General features: G+C 34.5%; 1 protein-coding gene across 1 annotated transcript in view; it reads left to right on the top strand.

Annotated features, from left to right (window-relative positions):
- The window catches only part of LOC144252775 (lysosomal cholesterol signaling protein-like), a 48,339-nt gene that overhangs the window by 21,572 nt on the left and 9,669 nt on the right, over positions 1-17,098 (top strand). Inside the window, exons 5-11 of the mRNA XM_077794886.1 lie at positions 501-656; positions 2,413-2,496; positions 3,113-3,230; positions 6,829-6,913; positions 7,007-7,097; positions 8,074-8,284; positions 14,464-14,568. Coding sequence (XP_077651012.1) covers positions 501-656; positions 2,413-2,496; positions 3,113-3,230; positions 6,829-6,913; positions 7,007-7,097; positions 8,074-8,284; positions 14,464-14,568 — 850 coding nt within the window. The remainder of the gene's footprint in view (positions 1-500; positions 657-2,412; positions 2,497-3,112; positions 3,231-6,828; positions 6,914-7,006; positions 7,098-8,073; positions 8,285-14,463; positions 14,569-17,098) is intronic.

Here is a 17,098-nt window from a genome sequence, read left to right as displayed (position 1 = left end):
ATTAACATCAAATTATCAGTGTCTAAGAGTATTGTGTCTACAGCATCAAAGATTTTGAAATATGAAAGAACTGAATTATTTATTGAAAGTCAATTCTACTATATAATCTGAAGAATGTATGTGTGGTTATTTTTCTCTTTGCAAATTGCTTTTTTTGTCCTATATTTTATGAAATAGTATGTAAGGAAACTATTCATGAGTTTAATTATATCATTAAAAGGATCACTTTTAGAACCTAAAAATAACAATGGAATTTCTAGTACTTGTGATACAAATATTGATTTAACCTAGGTTAGAAGAGGGACCAAGGGAACTTACCTATGGTTTCTTTTAAAGACTTTCAGAAAGGTAAAATATGTTATTAGACAATATGCTGGATTCTATAATATCTTTTTACTGATTTATTTTTATTTCAGAAACCTTTAGTGTGTTGTGGGTATTTAAAGTTTAAAGTAATTGAATGAGATCATGACTCCTCAATTTGATCTATTTTTTTACAGATAACCTCAGGGATGGTAATAAGCACATTTGTGTCAGCTCCAATTATGTATGTTTCTGCCTGGTTATTGACCTTTCCCACTATGGACCCTAAGCCATTGGCATATGCCATCCAGAATGTTAGTTTCGATATAAGTATTATCAGCCTGGTCTCCTTGGTAAGTATGTTTCAGTGTAAAATTGAATGGAAACCATAGAACAAGTTTGAAAATAGCTTAGTAATAGAAAAAAGATTTAAAAATTAGTTTCTTAGGAAATAAAATAAAGTTAAAGCCTGCCCATAAAATGGAATATCAACCTTTCAATTAAATGAGTTTTGTCTTTTCATTTGGGAGAGTTGTAAGAGTAGACAAGGTGTGAGATTTAGTCAGACCTGGATTTGACTCCTGGCCCTATCACAAATTAGCTGTGTATCCCTGGAAAGTTAACTTAATCTCTCTAAGCTTTAGTTTTCTCAGCTATAAAAGAAAGATAATAATTTCACATATCTCCATGGGTTGTTTAAGGAATAAATGAGATAATAAATGTGATAAACATGCTGTGAATGACGACTTACCATATAAATACTAGCTGTTGTAGAATCATGAGGTCAGAAGAGATCTTTGGGGCCCTGTTCAATTGCCGATTTTATGTTAGTGACAATTTAGATTACTATTCAAATTGGATATATCTAGTTCAACTTAAATAATTAAGCATTTGACAACTACAATATCTTGTAGATCAACTTGCCTCTTAAATTCAAGCAATATTTTCAATGATAAAGGGGGTGGGGTGGGGATGAATATGTATATTGGCAACAAATAAATGTATGGCTAACATAGTTTTTAATAAATTTGACATGTCACATATTGTAAAATCTATGCCCACTGAGAAGAGAATGGTGATATAAAATCTATTGGCAATGATGGGAGAAAGAAGGAAATTGACTAGCCTACTTACTTGGCCACTATGTGGATAGAATAGAAACCCAGACCTGGGACTCAGGGCATAGCCCAGTGGTAGAGCATGTAGTTAGCATGTATAAGGCTCTGGGTCAATCCCCAGAACAACAAAGAAAAGAAACCTAATCCTTTTAAATATGAAAAATGCAAGATGATAATTCTCAGTATAGATAGTCTGTTTAAAGAAAGACAGCTTAGAATTTTGAATTTAGCTACCTTATCAGCCAGTGTGGTAGAAATAAAAAAGGGAAAACTTAGGATCTTATATTATTGTTATTATTATTATTATTATTATTATTATTATTATTACATCTCCACTAAAACTTCTTTCCCAAATAATTGGCTGTGACCCAGTGTCCCCTCTCAGCCATGGAAGATAGGCATAGTTAGAACATGGCTCTAGTCAAAGCATTAGTTTTTAAAGATCACGTAATTTTAAGATGGTTAATTACTATGGGAGATTCCCATGCTTTTCATTTTATTTTTGATGTAGTTATTTACCTTAATACTCTATTTGGTACTAGGTAAAGAAAATAACATTGGAATTTCTTTCTGAACTAAGATAAAGAAGTTTTTGTTTGTTTGTTTGTTTTGTACCAGGGCTTGAATCCAGGGGCACTACCAGTGACTTACATCCCCAGCCCTTTTTCGTTTTGAGACAGGGTCTCACTAAGTTGCTTAGGGCCTCGAAAAATTGCTGAGGCTGGCTTTGAACATGCAATCCTCCTGCCTCAGCCTCATATAACTAGTTGCTGGGATCACAGGTATGCGCCACTGTGCCTTGATAAGAGGATTCTTTAAAGATAATCATCCCAGGGCTGGTGATGTAGCTCAGTGTAATACTTGCCTACTTTGCATGAGGCCCTGGGTTTGAGCCCCAATGCCACCAAAAAAGAGTTAATCAATATGTTATTTAATAAGTAATTTTAAATATTTAGAAACATGAATAACTTTTGAAACTTTTGTCTTCAAGATCTGGTCTCTGGCTATTCTTCTCTTGAGTAAAAAATATAAGCAGCTTCCTCATATACTTACAACCAATTTACTCATTGCTCAGGTTAGTATATCTATAGATATTTAGAATTTTTCAGGGCTATTCTACTGCTCCTGAGAAAATTAATGTTAGGTTTTTCCAGTTATAAAGTCATAAATACTATTAAATATGATCAATTAAATTTGATCATAATTAGTTTATGCCTAATATATTAAATATTGCAATAGGCCTTGAACTTTCAGTTGAGGCTAATAATAGCATTTGATAATAACTTTGAGTTATTAATAGAATCAATTGAATCATTAAAATCTGAACTCTCACAGTCTTATTTTTCTAGTTAGATCTTTGCATGTCACAAATCATAATGGAAAGAAATTTAGCATTTTCTATATAAATCATTACTAAATTTAAGGTTAGTATTTAGAATATATTCATTATCAGTTTCAGTTAAACATGTACATTGTTAAAGGCTCTATATACAGAAGTTTTTATTACAAAGGTTGAATTTTTCATATAACTAGTTGATAATTGGTCAGAAATAATTTACAATGAATAATTATATTTGCTGTGAATAAAACTTATACAAATATAGTTGATTCAATAGCTATTTTCTATAATAATGTTGAATTGTACGATTTGCTTAGCTATTTACAAAGTCTTTTAATAATTCTTTCTTTAGTCTATTGTCTGTGCTGGAATGATGATATGGAATTTCGTTAAAGAAAAAAATTTTGTTGGACAAATTTTGGTGTTTGTTCTATTGTACAGCTCCCTGTATAGCACCTACCTGTGGACAGGTAAGTTGATCATGAATGGATGGATATTGAGGTGTGCTTCCCCTTCCCCCATGTTTAAAAGGCCTCAGCTTCTAGTGATCTACTTGAAGTCTGGTAGCACAGGATCAGGGCGTTCATTCAAGCAGATATGCCCACTAATATGAGCAGTCTACAAAGCTGGTTTCTGTTCCCTAATGTACTCTATTTCTCCCTGGGCTCAGAGCCTTTTCCAATAGCATGGCCCTTTTTCTTGGAGTCTTTGGCTGTATCTAGGCCACTATCAGCACAGCTCCCCTTTGGAGACACCAAGGGGCAGGTGCTGAAGGCAGGTGGAGAAAGTAGAGAAAGAACAGAGGTGTGTGTATCTCAGAGCTTATTACTAGAATCCCATTGACCTGCAAAATTGTGGCTCTGATTTATGCAAATTAATTGCCTTTTGGAGTCTTAGTTTCTTCACCTGTAAATCTGGGTTATAGTATTTTACAATTATTTTGAGGATGAAACAAAAGTATGGATATTTATGTCTGCTGGGTGCTAAGTGCTCAATAAATGGACCTATATTAATTATTAAATAGAAGAACAAGAAAAGTAGGAGAATAAAAGAATGTGGAAATATGAGTCAATAAGACTGTTTCTCATCTCAACTGGCTCCAGAAGGGTATTTAAAGTGTTTAAGCACATTGCTATTCTTAAGTATAACATTTATTTGGATGCCAGCATTTTGGTTGTGTATTAAAAGTTCTGTCTGGCTATTTTGTGTTATTACCACAAATTTGAACCTGTAAAATTGTACATAAAAGGAAATTGCATAATGGTTAAGAAGAAAGTGTCAGAAAGAGGCTTCCAAGGACAGACCTTTGGTTTCATGCCTTCAGGATCAAAAGCAGGTCCCATCCAAGTTAACAGTCTTTTGAAGTGAAGCAACAATGAGGTGAGGAATTGTAGAATGAAAAATTCAGTACAAACAGAAGATAGTTTGTACTTCTTAGAGAGAAGTACACCTTGCATGAGTTTTCATGAAATGTCAAATTAAAAGAGCCTATCGACTATACTTGCAAATATAGAAGCATCAACCTGATCTCTAATACCTAGGTTTATTTAGGTAAAATTTAGGATGAGAATAAGAATAGCAAATAAATCAATATGTTAAAAAATTCCCAATTCTCTCTGAAACCTTCTTCAAGTATGCATGTTAAAATTTATCCCAAGAAATTATTCTGAATTCCCTGACCCTGAAGAGGTGCCCTTTAACCTTCAGATTATTATGATATTAGAGAATTTTAGATCCCAAAGTGTATATTTTACTATATATTTTTTTAGTTGTAGTTGGACACAATACCTTTATTTTATGTGGTGCTAAGGATCGAACCCAGCACCTCACATGTACTAGGCGAGCACTCTACTGCTGAGCCATAACCCCAACCCCCCCAAAGTATATTTTTAAATCTACTGTTCCGTTATTTTCAATTTTATTCATTTGCATACCATTCTCACAATTTTTGCCCTGTCTACATACCACATTTTTTTCTTCTTAAAGTCAACTTATTTTTTTAGTTCAATCAATTGAGCTTTATGTCAATGAAATCTCAGATTTCATATGCTAATTACAATTTTTCAAATGCTCATTAAATGCATAGCTAGTCAAAAAATCTCCATCTTCCTGCTGCTTTAGTTTAAACCCTTCATTTTGCAAATTAGGAAAACAGGCCCAAAGAGTTCAACTGATTTCAGGCAGGGGATCTCACAGCTCCCTCAGTGAGAAGCAGGACTATATTCTGCCTTATTGTGTATGCTTCCTTTCATAAGGCAGAAACGAAAAACAGAATCTTAAGGAGTGCTCTTACATAGTAACACAGCACCATTCGATGATGAATTACTTGTTTCCTTGGCACTTTGAAAACCTAAAACTAGAGAGTATATAGATATATTGATGAGGGAGTAGTGGTAAGAAAAAAAAATTCTCAAAGACCTTTAGGTGGATAAATATTCATTCTAGCAGTGTTATTTAATCTGTATAATTTCAAATCTAGGTATGAATTCTTTGTATACAACTATAAAAGCACAGCAAATTCATAGATTAGAGTCAAGCAAAACTACAAACCCAGTAATCTTTATTAACACATTAAATAACATAACAAAGGAACTTGTGTTACTAATGTAATTAATAACTTGTAATGTAAAATGGAACTCAGTTCCCTGGTATTTTAATTTGGCTTGAATTTATTAGGTCATGACCTGGTTATCTTACTACTTTTCTTTCCTCAAATTACCTCAGAACCTTCATTTGGACTGGATATTGTGATATCATTTGGCTTTCAGTTGTTGCAAACTTTTTGGGAAGGCGGAGGGGTGAGAGGTACTAACCAGGGATTGAACTCTGGGGCACTTAACCACTGAGCCACATCTCTAGCCCTTTTATAAATTATTATTTTTTTAAATTTCCAGACAGAGTCTCAGTCAGGGCCTTACTAAGTTGCTAAGGCTAGTATTGAACTTGTGATCCTCCTGCCTCAGCCTCCAAAGCTGCTGGGATTACAGGTGTATGCCATTACACCCAGCTAACTTGTTACAAACTTAATATAAAACCAAATACAAGCTCTGAAGTCATGAGACTATACTTGATTATAAGGATGGCATACAGATGATTATCACTGAAAATAAGCCAAAAGACTTAAAATTTCTTTTTTTTTAAGTTATAGACACAATACCTTTATTTTATTTATTTTTATATGGTGCTGAGGATTGAACCCAGTGCCCCACACATGTGAGGCAAGTGCTTAACCACTGAGCTACAATCCCATCCCAGGACTTAAAATTTCTAACTGATTTTTTTCCCTCAGATCCTGAAGCATATATGATAGCAACCCCAGGGAGACCTACAGATCTGAGTTTGAGAAACAGGGAATTGAAGAATTTACCTTATGTCAAAAGGCTTAGTTTCTAGACTGGCTCTGCCCTCTGCTGGCTGTCTGACTTGGGCAAACCTTTGTTTCCATGTCTAAAAAATGAAGGTGTTAATTTGAAACAGAGGTCTCTTCTAGCCCTAAAGTCCTAAGATTCTTATAGCTCTGTAGAATTTATTAAGCAAGATGTAACTTGTATAAATGATTGGGTATAAGGTATAAGGAAAGTCTAAAAACTTGAAAACATCCGTGTTTGTATTAAGGTCACACCATGTTTGTATTAAGCTCCATCAGCACACTTAATGTGAAGCATAACTTGTATAAGAATTGCTTATAGTTCTTACCACTGACATAGTATGTTTTCTGTACAGCTAATTTTCTTTCAATCATATTTAGAATGCAATCATATACATCCAAAGAATAAAATGATCAGGGCTTTTGGGGAAAAAAAATCCTACTGGATAAAACAAGATTTGAGTAAAGAAACGATACAGGAGAGAATTCAAATGATTTTTATTATTCATTTTTAGCTGTAGATGGACACTGCACTTTTATTTTATTTATTTATTTTTATGTGGTGCTGAGGATTGAACCTGGTACCTCACATGTGCAAGTGTTCTGTCACTGAGCCACATCCCCAGCCCTCAAATAATTTTTAAATTAGGGAAACATCAAGAATAATGATCTCTCTTTCTATCTTTATTTCTTGTTCTTAGGCCTTCTAGCAATTTCTTTGTTTCTTTTGAAAAAACGAGAAAGTGTACAAATTCCTGTCGGAATCATCATAATATCTGGCTGGGGGTAAGTTGGTAGTTTTTTGTTTGCTTACATGTTTCCATATGCACAGTTACTATTCATTCTCTCTTTCTCTCTCAATTACCCTTGTTATTATAGAATTCCTGCTCTCCTTGTTGGTGTTCTTTTGATAACTGGAAAACACAATGGAGATAGCATTGACTCAGCCTTCTTTTATGGAAAAGAGCAGGTGGGAAGAGTTTATTAGCAGTTCTGTTCTTGAGAACATCTCATTTTAGCTTGTTAATGTACCTAATTATACTTACATTGAAATTAACTTTAAAAATCTATTCTAATTTATTGCAGTTTATACTGGTGATCCTATATCACCTTGTCACACCTCAAATATGATGAACGTTTTGCATGCTAAGTCTGTATTTAGCTGAAGAATGCTTGAGCTTAATTGATTCTTCTTAAAAACTCTTATGAATTATGTTTTCTTTACTGGAGAAAAGAGTGATTAATTTAAAGCCATTTAACAAGCTAGTAGTTATAGTAAATGTCAAACTCTTGATTCTTAATCCTATCAAAAATATAAATTTCAGAAAACAATGTGTCTGGGAAAAAGTGTACTTGAACAGCTATAGAATAGGAGGCTTATGAGCCTGCTGAATTCTTCAGGAAGGCCCCAAGAATGTGTTTTTAAAAACCTCCCTGAAGATTTTCATTTGTTATCCTTTTTTTTTCCTGTTCTGTAATTTTGAATTTGAGTTTTTATGAGAATAAATAAGATATACATGTAAAGAACTTTGACTAGTGCTGGCATATAGTTACTGCTCATAAGTATTAGCTGTACTTATTCATTTTTACTATCATTATCATAAAATTTCTCAACTGAAGTATACTTGAACTACATAAGCAAAAATTCAAAATTAAAGTTATAACAAATTATTCCAATTACTTGTAAAAGAAACCAGTGGCTATGTTAATCAGCTGCTGTACAACAAAGCATCTAGAACACTTACATGATTATAAACAGACTCTGATTTCTCTTCAAGTACATTCCTTATATGCTGTTACCCATTCTTAAGAACCACTGTTCTAGAGTATTTACAACTGTGCAGATGTATTTTCCATCAAAAAATGCTCTTAATGCATTCTGCTAAGATTATCAGATGGGATTATAAAAGTGGCCTAATGTCTTTTTTTTTTTTTAACATCGTCAGATGATCACCACAGCAGTCACCCTGTTCTGCAGCATTCTAATAGCTGGTATATCACTCATGTGCATGAACCGCACCACCCAAGCAGGACACTATGAAGGTTTCAGTCAGTCTCAGAGCCACAAAGCAGTGGAGCCTGGAAACACTGCTTTTGATGAGAGTCCAGCACCAACAAATGAACCAGAACTTTTTACAAGTTCAGTACCAGAAACAAGTATGTTACGTGCCTTTATAGCATACATCCTAATTATTTTGCTTAAGAGAGGATCCCTGAACTATTCTGAAAATCATAGGTATTTGCCAAATTAAGAACCTGAATCACAGTCAATAATCGGAAGAGTTTACAAATTATTTCTGAAAGTATGTTTGTGAGAACAATCTTTTGTTAAAAATGTAGGACTTCCTGAGACCTGAGAGCTTAGAAAGTTTAGAAAAAAGTCACAATGGAAAGGAATATTCTTCCTAGAAATCTACACACATATATATGTTAATTTAACAACATTTTATCAACAAAGTGAGCTAAAGGAGGCCTACTAAGAGGCTGGGTTGATAGTAGAAATTAGGCATCTGCAAACTAGAGCCCAGACCAAATCACACCCACCATATAAAAATGATTTTTACACTTTTAAAAGGTTGAAGAAAAATTAATAAATATTTTGTGACTACTGGAAATTATATGAAACCTAAATTTCATGTCTGTAATTTTATTAAAACAGCCATGCTTATTGATTTACGCATTGTCAATGGCTGCTTTCATGCTGTAATAGCAGAGTTGAGTCATTGCATCAGAGACTGGCTTGTAAAGCCTAAAATATTATCTAACCCTTTATGGAAGATGTTTGCCCATTCTTGGTATAAGTAAAAATATGATCCTAACTAGTATATGTGTTAGTAAGAGTCAACAATTGTTACAGGATTTGTTTCAATTCATGAAGGGAAGTCAACAATAGTGTATGCATTTTGGATGCACTGATGCGTGTGGAAAGTTCACAGATAACGGACATTGTGTTCAGAAGAATAAATGATGGTTTACAATATTTTGTTTAGATAGCTTGTGGAGTAGAAAGATGAGTAAAGTATAAGAAGAAAGAGTGACAACAGAGATAGAAGATAATTTATTCATCTTCAAAAGGAAGAAATGAGAAAGTTTCATTGCACAGCACTTTGTCATGAACTGTGTTAGTGCTAGGAATGTTGCATTTAAAATGCTGCCCACAAATCTCGCCATTTTACATTTCCTTTCTTCCTTCCTCACCCGTTCCAAACTGGAAGTAAATAAAAGAGTGATTAAAAACTTACCCTGGAGCCATATTGCCTATGTTCAAAGCCTGACTTCATGATTTACTACTGTCTGATCTTGGGCAATTTCCCAGTGTTTCACTTTCTTTATCTAGTAACACCTACCTGTAAGAATGTGATTGGAGCCAGGTACAGTGGCAACCTATAATCCTAGCGGCTTGGGAGTCTGAGGCAGGAGGATCCCGAGTTCAAAGCCGGCCTCAGCAACTTAGGAAGGCCCTAAGCAACTCAGTGAGACCCTGTGTCTAAATAAAATGTAAAAAAGGGCTAGGGAAGTGGCACAGTGGTTAAATGCCTCTGCGTTCAATCCCCAATATAAAAAAAAAAAAGAAAGAAAGAAAAAGAATGTTACTGTATAAAATGAGTGAACATGTATAAAGTCCAGCACATAGTAAGTATGAGTAAGTAATAGCTATTATTATAACATTTATTAATTTTTTTACAGAATTTTAAGTGTACTCCAGATATTTTATATGACAAACTATGGCAAATCAACTCAATTGTATTGAAACAAAGAGAGTAACTCAACAAAATTATCAAAATATCCAATAATATGAAACTTTTGCATTTTGAATTAATATGGCTTGATGAAGAGCCTCCCAAGAGGCACACAAGAAAAAACACAAAGATACAGGGCAGATCCTGTTTTCTGAAGACAAGACATCCTTATCCAGGAAAAACAGTTTCCTATAGTTCTCCAATATCGCACCCCTGTACAAAACCCTCTGAGCGGGGTTCAGGCACTTGCATTTCTCCTGTTGGAAAACACTGTGGCTACATCCCTGAATGCCAATAATCCCAAGGGCACCCACATGCAGGTGTAGGGACCCCAAGACTCTGGAGGTATAGGACTAGGTACTGATAACATTTTTTATTATGATTATTACTGTTATTGTTATTTTTGGTACTAGGTATTGAACCCAGGAGGGCTTTACCACTGAACTATATCACCAGCCCTTTTTACTTTTTATTTTGAGTCAGAGTCTCACCAATTTGCTGAAGCTAGCCTCAAACTCGCAATCCTCCTGCCTCACCTTCAGAGTCCCTGAGATTTCAGGTATGCACCATTGCACCCCGCTTATTATAACATTTCATTATAAAAGGAAGACATCAAGGTTCAAGACTAGCCTCAGCACACTAGAGAGCCCCTAAACAACTTAGTGAGACCCTGTCTCAAAATAAAAATGGCTAGGATATAGATCAGTGATAAATTGTCCCTAGTTAAATCCCCAGTACAAAAAAAAAAAAGACATTCATACAGTAAGGAATTCAAATACAATTACAATTATAATTCAAATACAATTAAAAAGGAATTCAAAGACAATTAAAAGAGAAGCTAAACTCTTCCCCTCCCTTGCCCTTGGCTCTACTCCCCAGAGTTATTTTATGGTTTATTTATCACAATTCATAATGTTCCACAACTTCTGCAAAGGTAATGAAATATGAGATAACAATTTTTCTTCTTAGATAACTGTAAGAAATTCAGTAAAGCTTGAACTCAGGGTACATATGGGGAAGAGATCAAAAAAAGTTGGAAAAGTAAGCAGATACAGAGGGCATTCTGTGTCATCGGAAAATATGAAGGTTTTGTCCTACATGTAAAGGGTCCTATTAGTAGTTTTTGCAATAGGCTAGGCCAGATACAGGGCAGAGGGTGGTAGGTGTGGGATGGACCGGATAGGTCAGACTCAGAAGCTGTACTGATGGACTTGCAATCAACTGGACTGGTGAGAGCTAATGGAGGACCTGAGTATAACTTCCAGAAATTTGGTTTTAGTGAATGTGTGATCATCCTTCAGGCCTTCCAGGCACATCTTCTCTTTCCTTCTCAGGTATTTTAGCCTTTCAGAACAGGCAGTTCTCCCTCCGCAGGGTCCTTCATCTACACCTGACCTTTATTCCCCACTGTGGCCTCCAGTCTCTCTGCTAGATTCTTGTAATTCCTTCCAAACTGGGCTGCCTGTCTCCCATCACTCCCTGCTCCAATCTGTTTTATATGAATTGGCAAAACCTTCCTCACAGAGCTCTGGTCACATAGACTCCTGATGCAGGTCTAGGAGGACCCTGCAGTTGGACAAGGTTCACACTCCTGAACATGGTGCTCAAGATCTTCCACAATCCAGACATGCCCTGCTCTGGCCCAGTTCTGCCCCCTCTCCTCTTCAGCTTTCCCCTCTCTCCACTACTGAGCTTTCCATGCTTTTCCCCAAAATGGCATTCATTTTATTACACCTCTTTTCTATTATATTATATTATATTATACCTCCTTTTAAATATATAATATATATTTTATATATATTATACCTCTTTTCTATTATATTCTTTTCTATTATTCTTTTATACTTCATGGCCTTTAAACCCAAGCTCACTAATTTCTTTCTTAGGTAATTCATGATTATATCAGAATTTCATTCAAGTTTCTTGACCACTTTCCTTTTGAAAGCTGAAGTTCAAGGATTGAATATTTAAAAGCTGACTTCCATGGGCCTAGAGTACTGTTCTGATCATGCACAACTTCCTTTCCTACTTTACTTTCTTGAAGAATCTTTCAGGTATCCTACAAACCCATATATTGATTGTTTTCTGACAGAGCTTGAAGACCATCCCACCTACAGCTGGCTGTGTCTTTCTTTTCCACAAGTGTTTTAAAACTGGCTACCAAAGGCCAGACATCTGTGGGAATTGCTGAACTAAGAGTTTTAGGCCCAGAGACTTTTGCTGCTACATCTTTACCTATTATTTAAAAATAGCAGATGAACTGTATAATAGCTTTTCTTTAAATCCATTATTATCATCTCCAGCAAGAAAATAACGTGAACCTATAGTATAAATAAATGGAGAGCAAGATGATAGCTATACCTTATCTAAGAAACCTTCTGTGATGTTTATACTTCCCTCTTATTTCACTATTTTATAATTGCTTTTTAAGTTGTTTATATAGCCCACTAGACTAGACTATAAGTGATTTGTCTATCTGATAGACTGGCTGGATGTGGTGGTGCAATCCCAGCTACTCAGGATGTAGCAGGAGGATTGCAAGTTCAAGGCCAGCCTCAGCAACTTACCAAAACCCTGTCTCAAAATAAAAAATGTTTTGTGGATGTAGTTCAATCCCTAACACTGAAAAGAAAATTAGCTGATTGAAACCTTCAAGTTTCTGAAGAAGTATGGACTAGATAATGTATTTTCTTTTCTATTATCCTTTGGTTCTATTTTAACCTTGAGATAGCATCAATATCTTAAATTTAGCAAGGCCATTTTTGACTGCAGTTTTGTTACTTTTAAATACTTTTAAGAACATCATTGAAGAAATTAAGCATGTTGTCAATGAAAGGTTATTCTTGGGAATTATTCATTTTTCTAGCATATTAAATTTTAATAGTTTATTATTAAAGTTATTATTCAATTATAATTCATGTCAAGGAGCACCATGTCTATGTAAGTGTGAAAGGTTTTAAAGAGCACAGTGGATACAACAATTATTAATTGGGCATTATGTAAAATTGTGGATGTGTAACCGACGTGATTCTGCAATCTGCATTTGGGGTAAAATTGGGAGTTCATAACCCACTTCAATATAATGTATGAAATATGATATGTCAAGAGCTTTGTAATGTTGTGAACAACCAATAAAAAAATAAATAAATAAATAAAATAAAGAGCACAGTGTACAGTTCTATGACTATATGGAAGAAAAAATTACAGCTCTATAACAGATATCTCAGTGTGACTTCTATAAGCCAACCTGCCTATAAACCTGCAAGAGATTTTCAGCAGTATATATTTGAAAGAAAAACATATATCATTGTTTTTACTGCATCATCTAAACTAATAGGAGACAGATTCTTGAAAGAAGTGATTTCAAGCCTAACTTAGAAAGCAGGAGAAGATTTGATCAGCCTAGGTCTTTTATTGTTTGTTTGTTTGTTTGTTTTAATTAGTTACACATGACAGTACAATGATCTTGACATATACAATTGAATCAGATGGGATATAATTTCATTTTTCTAAGTGTACAGGTTGTAGAATTACATTGGTCATGCAGTCACTTATATACCCACAGCAATAATAATGTCTATTTTATTCTGCTGTCCTTCCATTCCCCCCTTCCCCTCCCCTCCCCTCCCTTCTCTCTACCCAATCTAATGTGACACAATTCTTTTTTTTTCCCTCACATCATCATACCTGTATTCTGTATAATGAATATGCAATTCCCTTTCTCCCTACCTTTCCCTTCCACCTCTCTTCCCTAACTAGAGGTAATTTTCTTCTCATGCTCTTCCTCCCTACCCCATTTTGAGTCACCTCCCTTATGTCAGAGAAGACATTCAGCATTTGTTTTTTGGGATTGACTAACTTCACTTAGCATGATCTGCTCTAATTGCCATCTATTTCCTGCAAATGCCATGATCTTGTTATTTTTTAGTGCCGAGTAATATTCCATCGTGTATAAATGCCACATTTTTTCTATCATTCATCCATTGAAGGGCATCTAGGTTGACTCCACAGTCTAGCTATTGTGAATTGTGCTGCTATAATTATTGATGTGGCTGTGTCCCTGTAGTATGCCATATTTAGGTCTTTTGAGTCAGCCTAGGTCTTGATGGGACTTGTGGAGGGTGTGAAGAATTTTCCTGAAAGAAGGAAATGCTTTTTGTTGCTTAGGATGGGTAGCTGGCTAGGAAAAGAGGCCAAGTCATAGGCAGCTATCCATTTAGACTGAGTTTGAATTTTCCACAGTTACCAATAGAACGCTAGTATGTATTTTTGAAAAGTGATGAAATAAAAGCTGTGTTTTAGGAAAGTGAATTTTTAGTTCCCAAAATACAGTAGAATTAAAACAGCAATGAATAAATTTTTTCTTCTCTCATATAAGAAGACAATATATAAAGATGATGATCATTCATCCTACACTTTTTAAAATGTTAATATTGTACAGCACATTTGAATACTTTTGATAATTGTCATGTGAAAATATTTCCATGGAGGCAGCATGAGTAGGTTTTGGGTGGTTTGGTTTTGTTTGGAATTTCTTGAACTTGTCCATTTCTGTTGTGGTTGGGCTCTACTCTCACATTATTTTTCTATATATAGGTTGCTGCTCTTGCTCCATGGGAAATGGTGAATTATGCTACCCATCAATAGAGCCAGCAGCAAACACAAGCACCAGTGGGCCTGTGATTCCTTCATTTGAGAAAAGTAAGTGCCCTGGGATATGAGGAAGGGCATAAGGAACAGAAGAGCCCTTGTCCTTCTGTGTCATGAAACCTCTACATAGTATTTCTTCAGCAGCTGTAATACTACAGAACACTATTTGAGAACAGATTCTCAAATAAAATAGGAAAAAGATGTGAATAGAATAATAATCGTGCAGAGAAAACATTTATTTTAAAAAGATAAAGTTCTTATAGTATCACACGCGTGTATGCATGCACGCATACACGCACACACACACACACATGCACACACACTTTCCAATAAATTTAACTCAAGAGATAAACCCAAGAAATTTGCCCTAAAAGCTATTATTATTTTGGCTTTTTTTCTTATTTTAGAAGCTGAGACTTTCCCCTATCACTAACCCTTATGACCAGGACTAATTAATTAGTGCTTAATTATATTGTGCTTTAAATATAACTTCTTTTAAAAATAAGAAAAACAACTTTAAAAGTAATAAACTTTTGGCATGTAAACTAAGAGACTAAATCACTTTTTTCTGAATTTTAAATTATTTAAAACTGAACATATTTATATAGAATTGGAATTGCAGTGCACTTTCAGTTGATTTTGCTCTTTGTGATGGAGAATCTGTCAATTACATTGTTGCAAAAGGCATTTTTAAAAGTTTTTTAGTTATAGATGGACCCAGTACCTTTATTTTTATTTTTAATGTGGTGCTGAGGATCGAACCCAGTGTCTTCCACATGCAAGGCGAGCACTCTACCACTGAGCTACAACCCCAGCCCATGGCATATGTCTTTATATAATAAATGTTGGGAGGATTATAAGAAATTATGGGTGCAAATCACTTAGCATTGTGTATGGTATACGTGGTAAATGTTCATTAAATGTAATACTGGCAACAGTTGTTATTCAGGTGGCATTTATATTTGTCTGCTATCTGTTGGCTAGGAATGAATCTTAAATAGTAGCAGAACTTCGGTTTCCATAGAAAGAAATATCAGATTATCAGCCTTCATTAAATTTTCTAATAGGACATCCAATCTCGAATTCAGTTAAATTGTCTTAGTTTTTATTTATGTGCTTCTTTTGTAAAGTAGTGTTTCTTTATGTCCCAAGGTTTGCTTTCTTAATTTTTTTCTCTCTACCCAATATCATAGTAAAGTCATTTTCTGCTTCTCAAATTATCCTTAGTCTTTCTTTAACTATCATTTTCTTCATTACTAATACTGATTCATGAAAACTTTTATACTATAGGGACTTTCAAAATTTTCTGATCATGTTTTGTAAAAATCATATTAAAAGAAAGCCATCATATATGGACATCATCTAACCATGTAATTTAGTATCATTCCTAAGCCTGAAATTTTAAAAAAAGCCTAAAGGAAATTAAACCATAGACAAATGAGAATTTCTAGAGCTTTACAATATAATTCGTCCCCCATTCCCTGCTGTTGCACAAAGGCAAAATAAATATTACATTTAGATTGCTATGTGGCAACAATGTGGGAAAAGGCAAATGAAAAACTAATAAGATTTATTTTATGCATTTTAATAATGTGTGTACATAATATTTTAAAACCAGTTTTTTCATAATATATATACACACATATATAAATATAACTCAAATTTTCTACACATAAGTTATTATGTTAGCTTTCTATTACTGTGACAAAATTTCTGAGGTAATCAGCTTAATAAGGAAAAAAGGTTTATTTTGGCTCATAGTTTAGGAGGTTTCAATTCATGGTCAAGTGACCCAGGTGCTTTGGGCCTAAGGCAGCACAGTACATCGTGGTGGGAGCATGTGGCAAAGAAGCTGCTCATCTCATGGCAGCCATGAAGCAAAGAGAGAAAGAAAGGAGGGGCTGGAGTCCCAATATTTTTTCTTCCACTGTGCCTTACCTACCTCCTAAATGTTTCACAACCTCCCAACAGTGCCTCAGACTAGGGACAGCCTTTAATACTGGGTCTTTGGTGGACATTCAAGAGTCAAACTAGAGCAGATATATACAAATAGTTATTATTAAAATAGAATCATACTACAGAGATAGTTTGGTGACCTACTTTCTTTTTACTTAGCAAGACTGTAAACTTTCTCCCTACCATTAACTATTATGCTAGACCACATTTAGTGGTTGTATGTGTCCTTTCCCAAAAAGTGGCCTTAAGAAATAGATTTTTATTTTTAGGGTAAGAGCTATAAAATTGTTTTTTAATCTTTAACTTATATAAGATTGTATGTTAGACTAGGCATGTATTATGTAAAAATTTTTCCTTTTTCTTTAGTACCATATACAAAGTGGAGCTGAAGTGGAAAAACAAGTTTCTTTTGAAAGATCCCTCACCCCTGTTTTAGGACAGAAAAGAGTCAGTTTTGTGATTTGAGTTTGGTCTCATATGTGAACAAAACATAGCATATAGACCTAGTTGGTACCTTGTAAGGCCTTTTGTAAGGCAAATTTTAAACTCAGAAAAGGCAGGAGTTAATTGTAAATTTATTTCACAGTTAGTCAAAATAGTGTATTCATGACTACTATGAAGATTT

The sequence above is a fragment of the Urocitellus parryii genome, unplaced genomic scaffold (genome assembly GCF_045843805.1).
Source record: "Urocitellus parryii isolate mUroPar1 unplaced genomic scaffold, mUroPar1.hap1 Scaffold_59, whole genome shotgun sequence".
In the NCBI taxonomy this organism is placed as follows: domain Eukaryota; kingdom Metazoa; phylum Chordata; class Mammalia; order Rodentia; family Sciuridae; genus Urocitellus; species Urocitellus parryii.
This window is presented reverse-complemented; position numbering and strand designations above follow the sequence as displayed.